The sequence below is a fragment of the Haliotis rubra genome, unplaced genomic scaffold (assembly GCF_003918875.1).
Source record: "Haliotis rubra isolate DU_JTF1 unplaced genomic scaffold, ASM391887v1 Scf113, whole genome shotgun sequence".
NCBI lineage: Eukaryota > Metazoa > Mollusca > Gastropoda > Lepetellida > Haliotidae > Haliotis > Haliotis rubra.
The window spans coordinates 678,262-694,933 of record NW_025765037.1 but is presented as its reverse complement, the minus strand read 5'-3'; the positions used below and the strand labels follow the sequence as shown (position 1 = coordinate 694,933).

The following is a 16,672-nucleotide window of genomic DNA, read 5'->3' as shown; positions in this document are numbered from 1 at the left end:
TCCAGCAATATCACGGCAGGGACACCAGAAATGGGCTTCACACATTGTACCCCTGTGGGGAATTGAACCCGGGTCTTCAGCGTGACGAGCGAACGCTTTAACCATTAGGCTACCCCACCGCCCCCCAATATATCAAACAGCATGTCATGTTTTGTTGGCCATTTTGTCACTTAATGCCGCAATTAGCAGTATTCCAGCTATATGACCTCAGTCTGCCATATACTGGGGGCAGCCTAGTGATTGACATCATGAACATTACTCCACAGTGAGTGAGTGAGTGAGTATGGTTTTACGCCGTTTTAAGCAATATTCCAGCAACATCACGGCGGGGGACACCAGAAATGGGCTTCACACATTGCACCCAATCGAACCCGGGTCTTCAGCATGTCGAGCGGACGCTTTAACCATTAGGCTACCCCACCGCCCCACATTAATCCACAGGGGATATGATGGTGATGTGAATCAACCTAGCCAGCGCACCTAAACACCCAATCCTTCAGACTCCTCGGACGACGAGCTGCTGAAGTGTGGCTGAAGACAAAACTCTTACCAGGAACTAAACAGGTTGTATAGTCACCAGTTGTGTTGTGTATTATGCATAAACAACAAAATGATTAAAAGGCCTGAGTATAGATACTGAAGCGTTGCACCAATACCACGTTACAGAAGCATAGCAACACTGAGCTACACATTACAACATTTGGGGGAAAGTTCTCCTTAAGCGTGGGGTTGGTCCTTTATAGGAGCATGCATCGTTTACACAATATATAGGATGTGAGATGATATTTAGACATGAGATGATATTTAGAACTTTACCTAATCTCATTTATCTTCTGTCCACCTCGGCCAATGATACAACCAATGAGATCGTTGGGAATTGTCATCTCGTGTGTCTGTTGATTGTTTGGTACTGCTGCGGTGTTGTTTGGCCGTGCGAAGTGGAGCGTTGTTAACCCTGAATATCATCAACGGAACAATGAGGCAACATCATTACATATACACACAATTGTAAGATTACAAAGTAAACAACATAGTTATATTGTCAAGAATACATACATTTCACTGAAATCCTAGATTGTGTTAGTGAATTTACGCCACCTTTAGTTTCAGCAATATTTTTCAGCAATATCATGGCAGGGGACAACAGGAATGGGCTTCAGACTTGGTACTAAAGTTGCAAATCGAAACAAGGTCTTTGGCGTGACTACTTGACTACCCCACACCCTTGAAATCATCGAAATGTTATCAGATAATATACAGAGATGTTTCTTTATGTCCTTATACAGTGTAAACTTGGATTCAAACCACTTTCTGCAATATTCCAGCAACATAGGCAGGGAAATCAAATAAGTTTCAAACACTGTCCTGAGAGCAGAACTGAACCCAGGTCTTAGGTGTAACAAGCAAACACTTTATCCATTAGGCTATCCCACTGCCCTTTAAGTTGAGCATCTTGATAATTCATCCCAATTCTTCCTACAATATCAATACTAAATACCACACCTTCCTAAATGAGGTAATTTCTATATATTTCCTTTCTTCATAAAAGTCAACCACAAAGCATACAATACAAACATTATATTTATAGTCAAGCAAACAATAAAAACATTTTATTTACTCTCCCGTGGAAGATACTGCAGTGTAATATTTTTACGTCAATATTACACCAGTGTAATACCGCTGGATGTATGACATCATAATGTTTTACAGTTATGACGTCACAATGCTAATACCTCTGTCAGAATGGTATTAGACCTTGCTTGACTCTCAGAAAGCTGAAAGTCATCACACGGTTAGAATGCAGTTTCTATCAATTTATGTTGGAAAGTAATAAACAGAATACTAAACTCGCTTCTGTGAAATACCATTTTTATTAAACTTGTGAAAGATTTAGTATCAAACTCACTTTCGTTCGTTTGATACCAAATCATTAACTTGTTTAATAAAAACGGTATTACACGGAAGATCATTGAGTATCCTCTATATATTTATTGCCCAAAACATTAAAAAGAAAGATTTCCCTGTGTTGTTTCTCACCATTCATGGCCATGCATCCTCCGGGCAGCACCGTCTGTGCTGTGGGAATCATGGGCACCGGATGGGCCATCGCCATGTGCTGTCCAGCCAGTTTGTTCATCTGAGAATTATAATCAATCTGCTTGGCTTTATTAATCTGTTTCTATCAACCATGAGTACTGCAATGCTTAAAACTACCTCAAACAGTACAGATATGTAATCCAATAAAACATCAGACCCAAAATTAAATGTTGAGACCATACAACTTCAAAGAATACATATAAACGTAAATTTTGATGAACAAAATTCATGACCAACACTTCAGATGAATTTTCTAAAAATAAAAATAATTTTACAAAAATACATATAAAGAAGATCAGTGGTGAGTGTTATATCCAAACTGTATTAGTAAACTAACAATGCTGATAACATCACAGACAATGCCACACAGAAACAGTTAGCATGCAGATCAATATCAGTACCATTAATAGTTACAGGTACCAAAATACTCCAGGTGAGAATTATTCAACTGTATAACATTAGTGCAATATACTATATAGAAAAAAAATGAAAAAGATGTATCTCTGAATCATATAATTTTATTCAGTTTTGGTAAATATTCATATTTCTTACGTCAGTTGACACACTGAAGGTGGGGAGACAAGCCTACATTGATCTATGTTTCTATATCTATCATACACAATATAGTAAACGGAGACAATAGTCAGATTGTCTCAAGTCCTAATGGCAGAAAACACTCAATAATCCTCATGGATATTGTTGGCCTTTGAACAACTTTTGGTCTTTTTCTTATATTTAATTAATATCAGCATGCAACTTCATATGAAGACTGACTGACTGAGTTTGGTTTTACGCCGCTTTTAGCAATATTCCAGCAACATCACAGCGGGGGACACCAGAAATGGGCTTCACACATTGTACCCATGTGGGGTCATATGAAGAAACGGAATGATATTGGCATTACTCAATTGAGACACTGAGGGGTCTGACTAGTGTCTCCTATACTGGCACTATATGATTGGATTATAAAAATAATAAAAGCAATGTACCATCTGTGGAGCAGTCTTTGTAGCACCAAACATATCCATGACATTTTGATATCCTACCTGTGGCCGGACTCCTCTCGTTAAAGGGGGGCACTTTAATTAACAAACAAAAATTGGAGTAAATTTGCATTCTTGTTAAAAAGCACACAAAGCATGCACACATTTGCCGTGTACTTCTGGACATTTTAATAACATGCAATTAAAAAAATAACTAATTAAAAAAGTCTAATATTCTGGATGCCAGGCAACCAATTGTGATATATGTCTAGATATGGATCATTCAGGCTACAAGCCGATTGAGAAAATGTATTTTTAGATAAATTACAATTAAATTATGAAAATAATTAACTCTTAAAAAAATAGCAACAAACAATATAATTCTTTCTTATATAATTTACATTTTTCTAAGTTGATCCAGATTCAGATTGATCAAGCAATTACACAAATGCATCCATTTTTTAATTTCAGACCATTATGAGTCTAAATTATATAAATAATGTATTTAATCAACATGCATGAAAACATAATGCTTAACACAAAATGTCCAAATTATTCCATTAATGCTCATGCTTTTTTCTGTGTCCAAAAATACAAAATGAGACTTCAAATCATCGCTTAACATGAAACATTCATTAACGAGAACTCACGAAACATGTATTTTGATAGGTGTCGTACAAGGCTACCACAAGGCAAAAGTGTTGGCAACATTGCCAGGTAGGAAGCAGCGAGCTCTTGCTTGTAGTTACGTTGCTCCTGTATATTTAGAGTTATTTCCCTTTGACCATCTTGACTCATGAAAATGAAACTTTGCGCAGACTGGCATAACAAGTCTTCCAAAATCTCATTAAATGTCACCTTTTTCAAAATATTGTTATTTGTTTGTGTTACGAGATTAAAACAATCACAATGCTTTTTAGTATGGTGTAATTGTGTGAGATCCCTCACACAACATCTTCCTCGTAGTGAAAGTCAATCTAGTTTGAATTGGTCAATAACAATTAATGACAATCAAAGACAGATTCTTTTGAAATAAAACTTTTATTTTCTGCATCTCTAAATATTTCATGTTTTGAAAAAGAAAAAAAAAATCCACAAAAATACGTAATTAATGACCAAACATTCTTATTAAAACACCTTTTCATATTCATTCTTCAAAAGAACTTTTCATACTTGAAAAGTGAAACATAATCCATACATAAAATGAAGGCCAAAATTTGTGTGCAGAACCAGAAAACTCTTTCCGGAAACGATATTGAAATGTCCTAAAGTTCGACTTTCACAAGAGGAAGTTGATTGGTCAGGTCCCAAGAACCATGTGACGCATATAACAGTGCTGCAGTTAAGGCGGCAAGTGGAGGGGTGGGTCACAGGTTAAGCTTTAGGGAGAGGAGAGGCTAGTGGATGGTGGCTGGTCTCACTTACCTCTGGGCTGGGCACAGGGGCCAACTGGTTCTGCACTGTGTATGCCTGGCCCCCAGCGAAGATGACAGGCGACACTACAGGTTTTGGACGGTAGGGGATATTGGCGCCCTTAGGAGGGGACTGTGAGGAGAGAAATGGAAGAGAGAAGTGGTTAAGACGGAGGTATAACAAGGTGACAGAGAGAAGCTACATAGACACCGACGATCAGCACGATGACATAGGGTCAGGCAGACCTGATCGAGGCTCAGATGGACACAGCTGAAGGTCCTGTTCTCAGTGACAGGGAGAGGCTAGCCTGGGCGCCGCCCCGGACACTGAAATAAGCAGAAACGCCACTTCTTTTTACAGACAGAGTCAAGAATTGCACAAACTGTAACACAAAACTAAACCAAGTTCTCCAATCACAATGCTAAGAATGAAACGGCCTTGACCTTGTCTCTGTGAAACCGTTAATTACTCCATCACGTTTCCTAAATGTCATGTCATGCTTTCAATGTACTTTTATGTTTGAGCGGGTTTTATGTTCATGGATACTTTCACAAACAAAATAAGAATACATGCAATTCCTGAAATACAGGCATGTCACTTTTTCTGTCATGCATGTGTTCAACCGAGGCTGTGAAAACCTGAAACCAGGCAGTGACCCATTACAGTATTGAATTGCTACTGCATGTTTTATCTACTATGGTAAGCACATCTATATTCACCAGTTTCAAATTTGCCGAGAAGGGGGGTTGGGTAGCCTAAAGGTTAATGTGTCTGCTTGACACACTGATGACCCAGGTTCTATTCCCCACATGGGTACAATGTGTGAAGCCCATTTCTGGTGTCCCCTGTCGTGATATTGCTGGAATATTGCTAAAAGCGGCATAAATCCATACTCACTCACTCACTGAGACATGCATCGGAAGTGGTGTCAGGGATAATTGCTCAACAGAGAGGGAGATACACCAGCAGGTATGGAAGGAGCTGACATCCACGCAACATCTGAAGTCATGTCTCCTTGAGTAAGTGTACAGACAGCAACGAGTGTGCTCTCACAAGTATTTCAAATACCAACAGTTGCTACACAACCTGAGAGGCTCTCGTGCCTCGGGTTCCAACAGCTTTCAAACACATGCCTAGGGCCAATTTCATTCTAAATGTGTAAAATAAATATCTCTTCACCATAGTCGTTGTTTACCCATCACAAGCAGGACTAAGTGGCATTTACTGAGCTCCAGCGAAAATACAACAGCTTTCTCAGAATTTCCGACAGCCGTCATACCTGCGTATTTTCACCTACTACTCCCCACCCAACTACTCCCAAAGACTCAACACAAGAGTTGTGTTCTGCACATTACATGCAAAAGTGGTTCTCATTTTTAGACAGGCAGTAGTTTGAGTGAAAAACAGATGCTTCAATTGTAAGGGATAGAGAAGTTAATCCTGGGCCTATTTTTCTAAAATGTTCACATGCTTGTGAGAACTGCTGGCGTAACATTTAATGTTCCTTCGCTGATCAAAGGTAGGTTGTAGGAGGGCTCGGGATTTAGAAGCCATGATGAAACAAATCTGTCGAAAGCAGCTGGTGAGGTAGACAGAAGGTCCAAGAGGGCTGCTTTCATGCCACTTCGAGGCTTGCGCTCGGTTCGGGGCATGCTGGAACATCTAGAAAGGATCTGTGCAAGTTTTTCTTTGACATTTTACGAAAAGCAAATTTGCTTTGGCACTGATAGTGTCTATTGCACATCTACCTGAGCAGAACTGTTCAAGAGTACAGCAAAGAAGGGGGAAAATATCCTCTTCTTCTCAGGTAGTGATCTGGTATGTTGCGTCATTCTGCAAGCTGACGTAAAAGATTCAGTGCAATCCGGTCAGGTGTGTATGTGACGTCAAATACCAGGTGCACAACTCCCACAACACTCACAACATCGTCCTTGATATATGATGTCAGCACATAACCTTTTTTTGTGGAAGAATTCTTGAAGAAGCTCAAGGTCTATCTTGAACATACAGATGTCATTTCATTTTTTTCACTGGCTTACATTAATTGTAATTATATTCTACTTAATATTTTTTCAAGGGTTATGACTGAGAAATAAAGATATTTCTGTCAGTAAGGTTATTTTTCATATTTCATTTTAAGTTTTTCTGGGTTGTTGAGTACGTCTGCTGTGTTCACGTCTCCACACCGTGCATGCATTGCCAGGCTGGTTTAGCTCAGCATGTACAAGTAGCTCAGCTCAGCATCTCTGCAACAGCTGTTCCTGAACAATACACTGCTCCCAAAATTTGACAATATGCATCTCTAGTTATCACTCTGGCAACATAAACTTGGGTCCCCCATAGGTGGGCAACATATGCAGAACTGCTTGTGTCTTCCCACTACCATTAGAACAGTCATCAAGCACTCACATGCCGAAGAAAGAAAATATATGTGGCAAGTCGACCTTGAAGCCGGAACATCACAAGTTCAAGACTGTTACATTTCAAACAAACCTCTACTGTGAGGTCAACGAACGGGGCCTTCACTTGTGTGAGTGAGGGGCGGTGGGGTAGCCTAGTGGTTAAAGCGTTGGCTAGTCACGCCGAAGACCCAGTTTCGAATCCCCACATGGGTACAATGTGTGAAGCCCATTTCTGGTGTCCCCCGCCGTGATGTTGCTGGAATATTGCTAAAAGTGGCATAAAGCCCAACTCAGTCAGTCAGTCAGTGAACAAGCATGAGAGTTGGGTCTAGCACTGATTTTGTACAGGATTCCAGTTCCAGGATTCCAATCACAACCTGACAGCTTGACAGAGGAAAACTTGATGTGATACAGGTCCTGAACACTTTAGAGCAATGGTTAATGACAAACCTAGAAACACAATCAGGGATAACTGGGGTTTCAAACAGATATAACAGATATTTTTGTCCTGACCAAGGGGCACAACTCCTCACAGCAAATTGCGGCACTTTGGACGACAGGGCCACCCAGTTACACTAAAGCTTTCTAGCTAAACCATCTCCATCATTAACACAAACATCTAACCAAGATGTACCACGTTACAGCTTCTAGAGTATATAGTATTTCACTAATTACAAGCAGGGCAATCCAAGTCACGATGGTCATACACATATGCTTACACAGATACTGAGGTATCCCTACAAAACTAAACGGCAGTTAGTGCCGTGATCAAAGGCTTCTTCTAAGGAGAAAATTGCCTCAATTAAGTGTACAGAAACAATGTAAGACCAGACAGTCAGGATGTTTTCTTTCTTGTTCTAGAAAACCTAACAGCATCCATATGCTGGGATCAACTTGCTCTTGAGAGTAACAAGGTCCGACCTACATCGGTTTGGATGATTTAATCATGCAGTGAGTGTTTGTTTGTTGTTAAAACTATTATCAGGACTGGGGACACCAACAATGGCTTCACACATGTGCCCATGGGAATCGAACCTTGGACCTCGTGGGTAAAAGCATGACCATTGGGCTACTCCACCAACACCTTATCATTCAAGCTGCCCCAAGGATGAGGAACTTGGGAATTGTGTTGGACATGCATCCATTCAGGGACGTGGCCACATACTGCGTCAAGGGACACTCAGCTGAACTGGTCAAAGCCTCTCATGTTCTTGTTTTCAAGTTTGTCAGAATAATCTATTCATTACCACAAATATAATTTCCCCTTTGGTTAGAGAGCAGTTAGGATATGGCTGGGGCCCCTAATCAGTGATAACAACGATCAATGCTTGCATTAAGGAATAATAATAGAGTTTAATGAATTGCTAGCACTAATGAAGACCTAACGAGATAGTGACTATTTGGAAGGAAATAAGGCTGTGATTGACTGGCCTGGAGCATGGAGCTTCAGCTGGGGACACAATAGTTGAATGATGAGGAACGCTGAGATCACACCATTTACATGCAGCTGTGGATAATCCACATACGAAGACAGAACTACCTTAAGACGACAATTTCTTTATATTAAGCAAACTGTGATTACACAATGTCATTTCAAAAGTGGTCAAATGTAACATATTTTTCTAAGAAAGTGTAATCCCAAATGTAACATATGTTGTATTAAGCAAACGGACAAAATAAAATTGTTCTGTCTGTTTAAGAGATTGTAACCGTGTTTCATTCTGCTAAATCACGCCTCATTTCTCGTTGCCTTCCTGAAATCACTGCTCTGACATTCCTCAATACAGGATTCACCACAAGCTTATAGGTGTGTTTCAACTATTTCTTAGTTGGCATCTTTCCTGAATCTAAATTTATGTCCCACCTACAATGTTATTCATCTTTCACATGACGAGCTTCGCAAAGTGAACACCTCTCCATCTTCTGACCCATCTTTGATCCGAATCATCATTAGAGAGTTTTTCCCCATATGTACTGAGCGACACTGGCAGCATATGTCTGCAAAACCAGGAGATGCTCGGTGAATCCTGGAGGAGACCAAGTCTATGCCTCCACCAATAGCAGGCAATGTTTGCCAGTGAATTAGCAGTCTCTATTCACTTAAGGATGTAGCATTTCCTTCATCAGAAAGCCTGCAATTAATTTCTTAAGACATCACAGGTCCCCTGATATGTATTAGAGTAAGATTATCCCCTGGCTACAAGGTATTTGGCCAAATGATCATCAAAAAGTATCCAGTCTGATCCATTAAGATAACCCAGCTCCGCATTAGCTACTTCTCTGTACAAAGAATCTACACAGGATCTTGTCAGTGCTTAACAACCATTTGAAACATGACGATAACATTTGTTAACATATTAATGTCCTGTATAAAGATCTATACCAGCTGTGAGAATGGAAACAAGAGAGCTACTTTATTGTCTAAGGAATTCAGGCACGCTCCAGTCCCCATTTCGCACTTATTGGAAATGTATTAATCACCTTGAAGTATTTGTACACATCTTCATGTGTAGCATATAGATGTATGGAATGTGGTGGTGATGGTAGATGAGGACTGCTTGAAGTGCCCCAGATGGTAGCTTCTGTAAGAATGCCCTGCAGGCTGAAGGACAGCCTCACAATAACCTCCGAGGGTTGACAGAGACACACTAACATCTGTGGGTTGAACCCTAGGGCAGCAGGACCGACCCACACTAACATCTCTGGGTTGAACCCTGGGACAGCAGGACAGACCCATACTAACATCTGTGGGTTGAATCCTAGGGCACAGGACAGACCTACACTAACATCTGTGGGTTGAACCCTCAGGGCAGCAGAACAGACCCACACTAACATCTGTGGGTTGAATCCTAGGGCACAGGACAGACCCACACTAACATCTGTGGGTTGAACCCTAGGCCAGCAGTACCGACCCACACTCAAATCTCTGGGTTGAACCCTAGGACAGCAGAACAGACCCACACTAACATCTGTGGGTTGAACCCTCAGGGCAGCAGAACAGACCCATACTAACATCTGTGGGTTGAATCCTAGGGACAGGGCACAGGACAGACCTACAGTGGGCTGAACCCTAGGGCCAGCAGTACAGACCCATAAACATCTGTGGGTTGAATCCCTGGGACAGCAGCAGACCACACCTGTGGGTTGAACCCTCAGGGCAACATCTAACATCTGGGTTGAATCCTAGGGCACAGGACAGACCCACACTAACATCTGTGGGTTGAATCCTAGGGCACAGGACAGACCCACACTAACATCTGTGGGTTGAATCCTAGGGGCAGCAGGACAGACCCACACTAACATCTGTGGGTTGAATCCTAGGGCAGCAGGACAGACCCACACTAACATCTGTGGGTTGAATCCTAGGGCACAGGACCCACAGCATCTCTGGGTTGACTAGGACAGCAGAACAGACCCACATGTGGGGTTGAACCCTAGGGCAGCAGGACAGACCCACACTAACATCTGTGGGTTGAATCCTAGGGCACAGGACAGACCCACACTAACATCTGTGGGTTGAATCCTAGGGCACAGGACAGACCCACACTAACATCTGTGGGTTGAACCCTCAGGGCCAGCACACTCACATCTCTGGGGAACAGACCCATACTAACATCAGGGTTGAACCCTAGACCCACAGGACAGACCCACACTAACATCTGTGGGTTGAACCCTCAGGGCAGCAGAACAGACCCATACTAACATCTGTGGGTTGAATCCTAGGGCACAGGACAGCCACACTAACATCTGTGGGTTGAATCCTAGGGCACAGGACAGACCCACACTAACATCTGTGGGCTGAATCCTAGGCCAGCAGTACCGACCCACACTCAAATCTCTGGGTTGAACCCTGGGACAGCAGAACAGACCCACACTAACATCTGTGGGTTGAACCCTCAGGGCAGCAGAACAGACCCATACTAACATCTGTGGGTTGAATCCTAGGGCACAGGACAGACCCACACTAACATCTGTGGGTTGAATCCTAGGGCAGCAGAACAGACCCACACTAACATCTGTGGGTTGAACCCTCAGGGCAGCAAGATGCAACCAACCCTGCAGGTTGAACCAGTTATGTTGTTATATTTTGCTGGGCCATGGCCGCTGTATATAATTGAAAACCTGCTAATGAAACTGACCAACATCCTCTTAAATTCACATTGTGCCAGTTCATTTGTCCAGCATACATGACCCTAAAACCAACTGGAATCGGCACATCCTATCTGGATGAACATAGCAAAGCAAGCAGTTGACCATGCATGCCGTTGCAGAGCACAGGGTGCCACACAATGGTGACACACAATGGTGAGGCATCAAAGAGCAAGGATGACTCACCTCCAACATGATGCCACAAATATTGCGGATGCACTGTGTGATGGCGTCGGCAGTGCCGGATATGGTGACAGCCCGCTCTGTGGAGTTGGGCAGCATCTCGCTAGCTACTTGTATGGATGCACCTGTAGACTGAAAACAAAAACATACCATGGTTAAATTTCATGTTAAATCATCATGTTTCATGTTAAATCCACATATTTATAAAAAAGGTTCAACAAGCTATATAAGCTTCAAACCAAAACATTTTTTAAAATCAAAACATACTGTAGGGAGAAAATGTAAATATCACTAAACCAGAAATTATTGATAAAATACAACAAATTGTGGTTGCTGAGATGACACTAGCATCTGAAGAATTCAGAATTCAGTCAACAATAAATTCAATCTGATAGGATGGTGCCACCAAACCGTGGATTGTATGACTATAGTGAGTGAGTTAGTTTTACGCAGCACTCAGCAATATTCCAGCTATATGGCGGCGGTCTGTAAATAATCAAGTCTGGACCAGACAATCCAGTGATCAACAGCATGAGCATCGATCTGTGCAATTGGGAACCGATGACATGTGTCAACCAAGTCAGCGAGCCTGACCACCTGATCCCGTTAGTCACCTCTTACGACAAGCATGGGTTACTGAAGACCAATTCTAACCCGGACCTTCACGGATCTTGTATGACTATAAACCACAGGACGAAGTTGCAGATTTCTATGTGCCATGAAGGCATCATCTCAACCTTCTGGATGTCATCTCAACTTTACAGGCCAATCATTTATAGATATTTATTGTAAATGTACACCAACAGTTGCTGGAAACTTGACAGGTACTACACAGTCCGAGTCTTTGATGGGAGATTGGGACATCAAAGAGTCATAACCTACAGCATCAGACAGATTTACACCAAGACTATCTGCCCATGTAGTTTTATTGGGAATGCGTTGAAAATATACTGTATGTACCACTGAAAGTGTACCAGCGGTCCATCATGGGGATGAATATACTGTGTACAAGATCTTCAGATAGAAACAAATTCACAAAATGATACGATACTAATTTTAACATCTTCATGAATTTTAATTTAATGTTTACCATCATGTTTCCGTTCAATCCTGAATCAAGAATGAGCAATATGAGGCAGATTCCAGAGGATCCTCTGAGGTGAGTGAGTGAATGGGTGAGCGAGGTAGTTTTATGCCACTTTTACCAATATTCCATCAATATCACTGTGGGGGACACCAGAAATGGGCTTCACACGTTGTACCCATGTGGGGAATCAAACCCGGGTCTTCAGTGTGACGAGCGAACGCTTTAACCACTAGGCTACCCCACCACTCCCTTACTGTGGGTAGAGAACCGATTATCAGTTTGCATTGTCTCACGGCTGTAAACTTGGAAACTAGAAATCTAAAAACAAATCAGGGCTACATGTACAACCATCAAAGAAATGACATTTTTTCAGGTTCAGCACAAAAGTAGCATTTTCAGGAATGATTACTAACATTTATAAAACCTCGAGCTCCCCTGCTCTGTAATAGCCCTTCATCTTTACCAGGACATTTATAGATTTGGGATCATTTTCTCCTATCTCAAACTTTTTCTCAAAGATGGTATTTAATGATTCGTTCTTGACAGATAGTAATCATTGTAGCTTCCTCTCTCCAGGACGTCATAACACATGGTGATATAAACATACCAACTATCTAGCCATCAAATAGATTCAACTTTTATCCTTATTATCCATAAATACACACTGAAAAGGATACCATTTTGGAATGAAACATATTTATTTCGATATCTGTAAACATCGTCACAAGCCGAATCACCTCTGGGCGTTGTCTTTACACATGAGAGGTTAGACAGAAAGGGGAGGGGAGAGGATTTCTAAATATTTACGTTCTTATACATTGATAATATGAAAATAAACACAATCCACGGGAATTAGGAAGACACCCCATCTTGTCTACCCAGCATGCCATGTGCAGTTGCAGTGCAAACCAAACCATTTTGGAACCATCTGGAAAACGGCAAGTGGCACTGACGGAACAACTACAGCTAACTCTGCTGGCCCTATGTGGGGGCACTACTCTGACAGTTTCAGCAACATTACCATATGTCTAGTTCCTGCTGCTGTTATCACACTTCAAGACAAAAGATGAGGTTGGTCTTCCACAAAAAAAAGAGACACTACAAAGAAACTATTTTCTTCATTATATATCTGTCTATTATTTGTGCTTTATTACCTTGGGAGTACCCAACAAAAACATAAATAAAAACCCTGATCTGAAAACATTCTTCTTCACATTAGCATTCTTAAGAAACTTTACCGTCCATTCCCTCCAAAAAGACGTCAGTTTGGATGAAGACTTACAATGTAAAATAATATATTTCAAATATATTTAAACAAAGATGGAACTATGATACAGAAATCAAAAGTTTCCAAAAGTCAAATAAATTTAAAAAGTTGAACGGTATTAATTGGCACCGAGAACCAAGAGACTGACTGACTGAGTATGGTTTTACGCTACTTTTCCAGCAATATCACGGCGGGGGACACCAGAAATGGGCTTCACACATTGTACCCATGTGGGGATTCGAACCCGGGCCTTCGACGTGACGAGCAAACGCTTTAACCACTAGGCTACCCCATTGCCTAGAACCAAGAGAAGATAAGAAGATCTACCAAAATACTGAATGTAAGTAAATGTCGTCTTTGAAATAGCAAAAGGAACCAATCTTTTTAATCCAAATACATGTATTGCATTTAATATGTTAGCAATTTTTCTGTGATTTCCTACAACTTGAGGACACGCTCCCTACCGCTAGCCAAGGTTATTGGTTATTGAAAGAATACGTAGAGGCCAAGAATAGTTCCCACCCCAGATACAGCTTCATAATCCTTCCACTCTAAAGGGCATTATGTCTTAATATTCCATTCATTACATATGTAGACCTGGTGTAAATAATTCCCACATATATGTGACATTACAGTTTGGAATCCCGGGATGATGTATGTTGGTGGTAGCCCCTCACACGTCAGTTGAAACCTACAAACCCCATTTCAAGCATAGATATTTATCAGAATGTCAAAACATGTAAAAGAAATGCTGCATCTTACTGCGATCAGTTTCCTCAACAATTGTACGCATATCTGCACAGATGCAGCCCCCCAAGTCTTCATCTGACAACAACATCTACAGACGAGTCTTGTCTCTAACATATCTCACCCAATCGCTACTATTATCTCCCTCACAGACAAGCCAGACAGCCATACAGAAAACAAAATCAGATGTTATCTACGTACAGGTGGTAATTAATCTCATTTTCACCCCTAAAACTTTCACATTTTGGGGAGAAATCCTCACATTGTTTTCCATCTTGTACATATTCATTCCTTGTTTTTTCGTACCCACGAGGAAACAAACCCTATCCCTCTTGTGACATTATCAGGGGCGGTTTACATCATATCTCCCAGAGCGAGCAAATAACAGTATCATCCAAATACAAATGTTTCTAAAAAGGAAAATACCAGTCCACAGATACCAACATTTTCGAATCGGAATCACAGCATCAAATGAATATTGCCGGGTGTTGGATAATAATTAAAAAGTCAGCCCGGCACGAGCCCTACTTCACATGCAGTGAATATAAGCCCTGGGGTTTATTTTCACAGTCGAAGTTTAGTCTTTGTGGGTGCAAAAGGAGGATTCTCACAATACACAACTGAGCTAAGGCAAATAACCAGTACGCCAGATAAAAAGACCTCTCAAACAGAAGAGAAACACTAACTCTCACGTGTGCTGAAAGAATCTGACTATTTGCTGACTTACGGGCTGAGGACATCCTTTAAACTATCTCAAGAATTTAGAAGGGTCCGGAATTATCAAAGTGTTCACTTTAGTGAACTGATCAGGACTTTTAAAGACTTGACAGTAATTGTTGCTCAAGGTATTGTTGACACACATACAAGATGAGCCTTGTAAGAGGTACTTCTTGTTATAAACAATTACAAAACAAGGAGAAAATATAAATCTATAAAGAATTTTAACTATCAAAAGCTCACCAGTGAATAAATCTATGTGCCAAGTTTAGTGAAGAAATATTGTTTGCTTTTGAAGATCTGCTCCAGAAACAAGCAGTACCACCATTTCCAGTCAAAGTCAAAGTTGTTGCAAATGAAACTCAAAACAATTTTTCTTAAAAAAATTTTCCCAAACCATCAAAAGGCACAAGTTGACCACTGGACAATTCCATGTGAAATACCGCCTCCGTGGTGTAGTGGTTAGAGCGTCTGCCCAGAGAGTGGAAGGTCGCAGGTTCGATCCCCGACTGCGTCATATCAAAAGACGTTAAGATATGGTACTTGTTGGTCCCTGCCTGGCACTCGGCATTAATGGGTACAATAAGGACTGGTCGGCTCGGAGTCAGTATAATGTGTCTGAGTGGGGTATTAATGCTTCACTGCGGCATGGTATCTCAGTGGGCTAGCACTATAAAACCAGCTTAAGTCTGGGCTAGTACAAGCAGCTGCACTGGACATTCACACGCATGCACGTCGTCATATGAGCGAAATATTCTCAAGCACGACGTAAAACCCAATTTCACCTCACCTCACCTCCATGTGAAATTGTTTGGTGAAAAAATATGGTACGGTTTTCAAGATCAGTTCTTGACATGACATCAAGGACTCATGATGGATGAAGGGATGAGACAACACCATATCCTTAAATTCTTTAAATTTGCCACCATTTACAAAACAACTGATAGATGATGACAGCTTCAGTCATGATCAACCTCGTTACTCATCAAACACCAACAGTTTCAAATTAAGCTTGAACCACAAAATCATTTTGGTCCATCTGAAATACTTTTGACGCCAAGGCAAAATGTGTCATGAGGCTACAACCTTTAAAAGTCTGCCTCCCCCCAATCAACACTTCCTGATGCTTCAGCTGCAACCACAACTACATGACACAACATGGCTAGGTCACAAATTCCACTATGGAAATATTTATTGTAACAGATGAACACTCTCGAATGAAACATACCTGCAGGTAAAAATAGGACTAAACTAATAAAGACAGTCTAAAAGTACCACTCCCACGATGCACCAGGCCGTTTACTGAATCCCAGAAATGTCAACATCAGAACGATGAAGTTTACACAAACAAATTCTGCAAGGTCTAGCTGACATCGAAACTGATCCTTATGGATTTGCGATAACATTTTCTCAAACTAGGTGGTCCAAACATGGATTCAATTCTGCATATACCCTAAAACAACCATGACATGTCTAAATAAATTGGCTTGCTCGTTTGAGGAGATAACAATGTGTCCGAAGGAATATGGATGTCATCGAGAGCAACACGATGTAACTTAAGTTTGCGTATGTGTATATCTAAGGTACACGTCACAGTTCTGACCTTTCGATTCACAAGACAGAATTT

At 41.2% G+C, this 16,672-nt stretch overlaps 1 protein-coding gene across 13 annotated transcripts in view; it reads right to left on the bottom strand.

Annotated features, from left to right (window-relative positions):
* LOC124291154 (poly(rC)-binding protein 3-like) overlaps positions 1-16,672 on the bottom strand; it is a 380,920-nt gene that overhangs the window by 8,072 nt on the left and 356,176 nt on the right. For 9 of the 13 annotated variants that reach the window (XM_046728080.1, XM_046728097.1, XM_046728129.1 and 6 more), the window contains 5 exons: positions 11,231-11,359; positions 4,506-4,625; positions 3,087-3,176; positions 2,038-2,155; positions 817-955 (listed from right to left, as the gene is read on the bottom strand). In XM_046728080.1, the coding sequence (XP_046584036.1) occupies positions 817-955; positions 2,038-2,155; positions 3,087-3,176; positions 4,506-4,625; positions 11,231-11,359 (596 nt within the window). The remainder of the gene's footprint in view (positions 1-816; positions 956-2,037; positions 2,156-3,086; positions 3,177-4,505; positions 4,626-11,230; positions 11,360-16,672) is intronic. The other 4 variants (XM_046728151.1, XM_046728143.1, XM_046728166.1 and 1 more) reach the window with 4 other exon arrangements.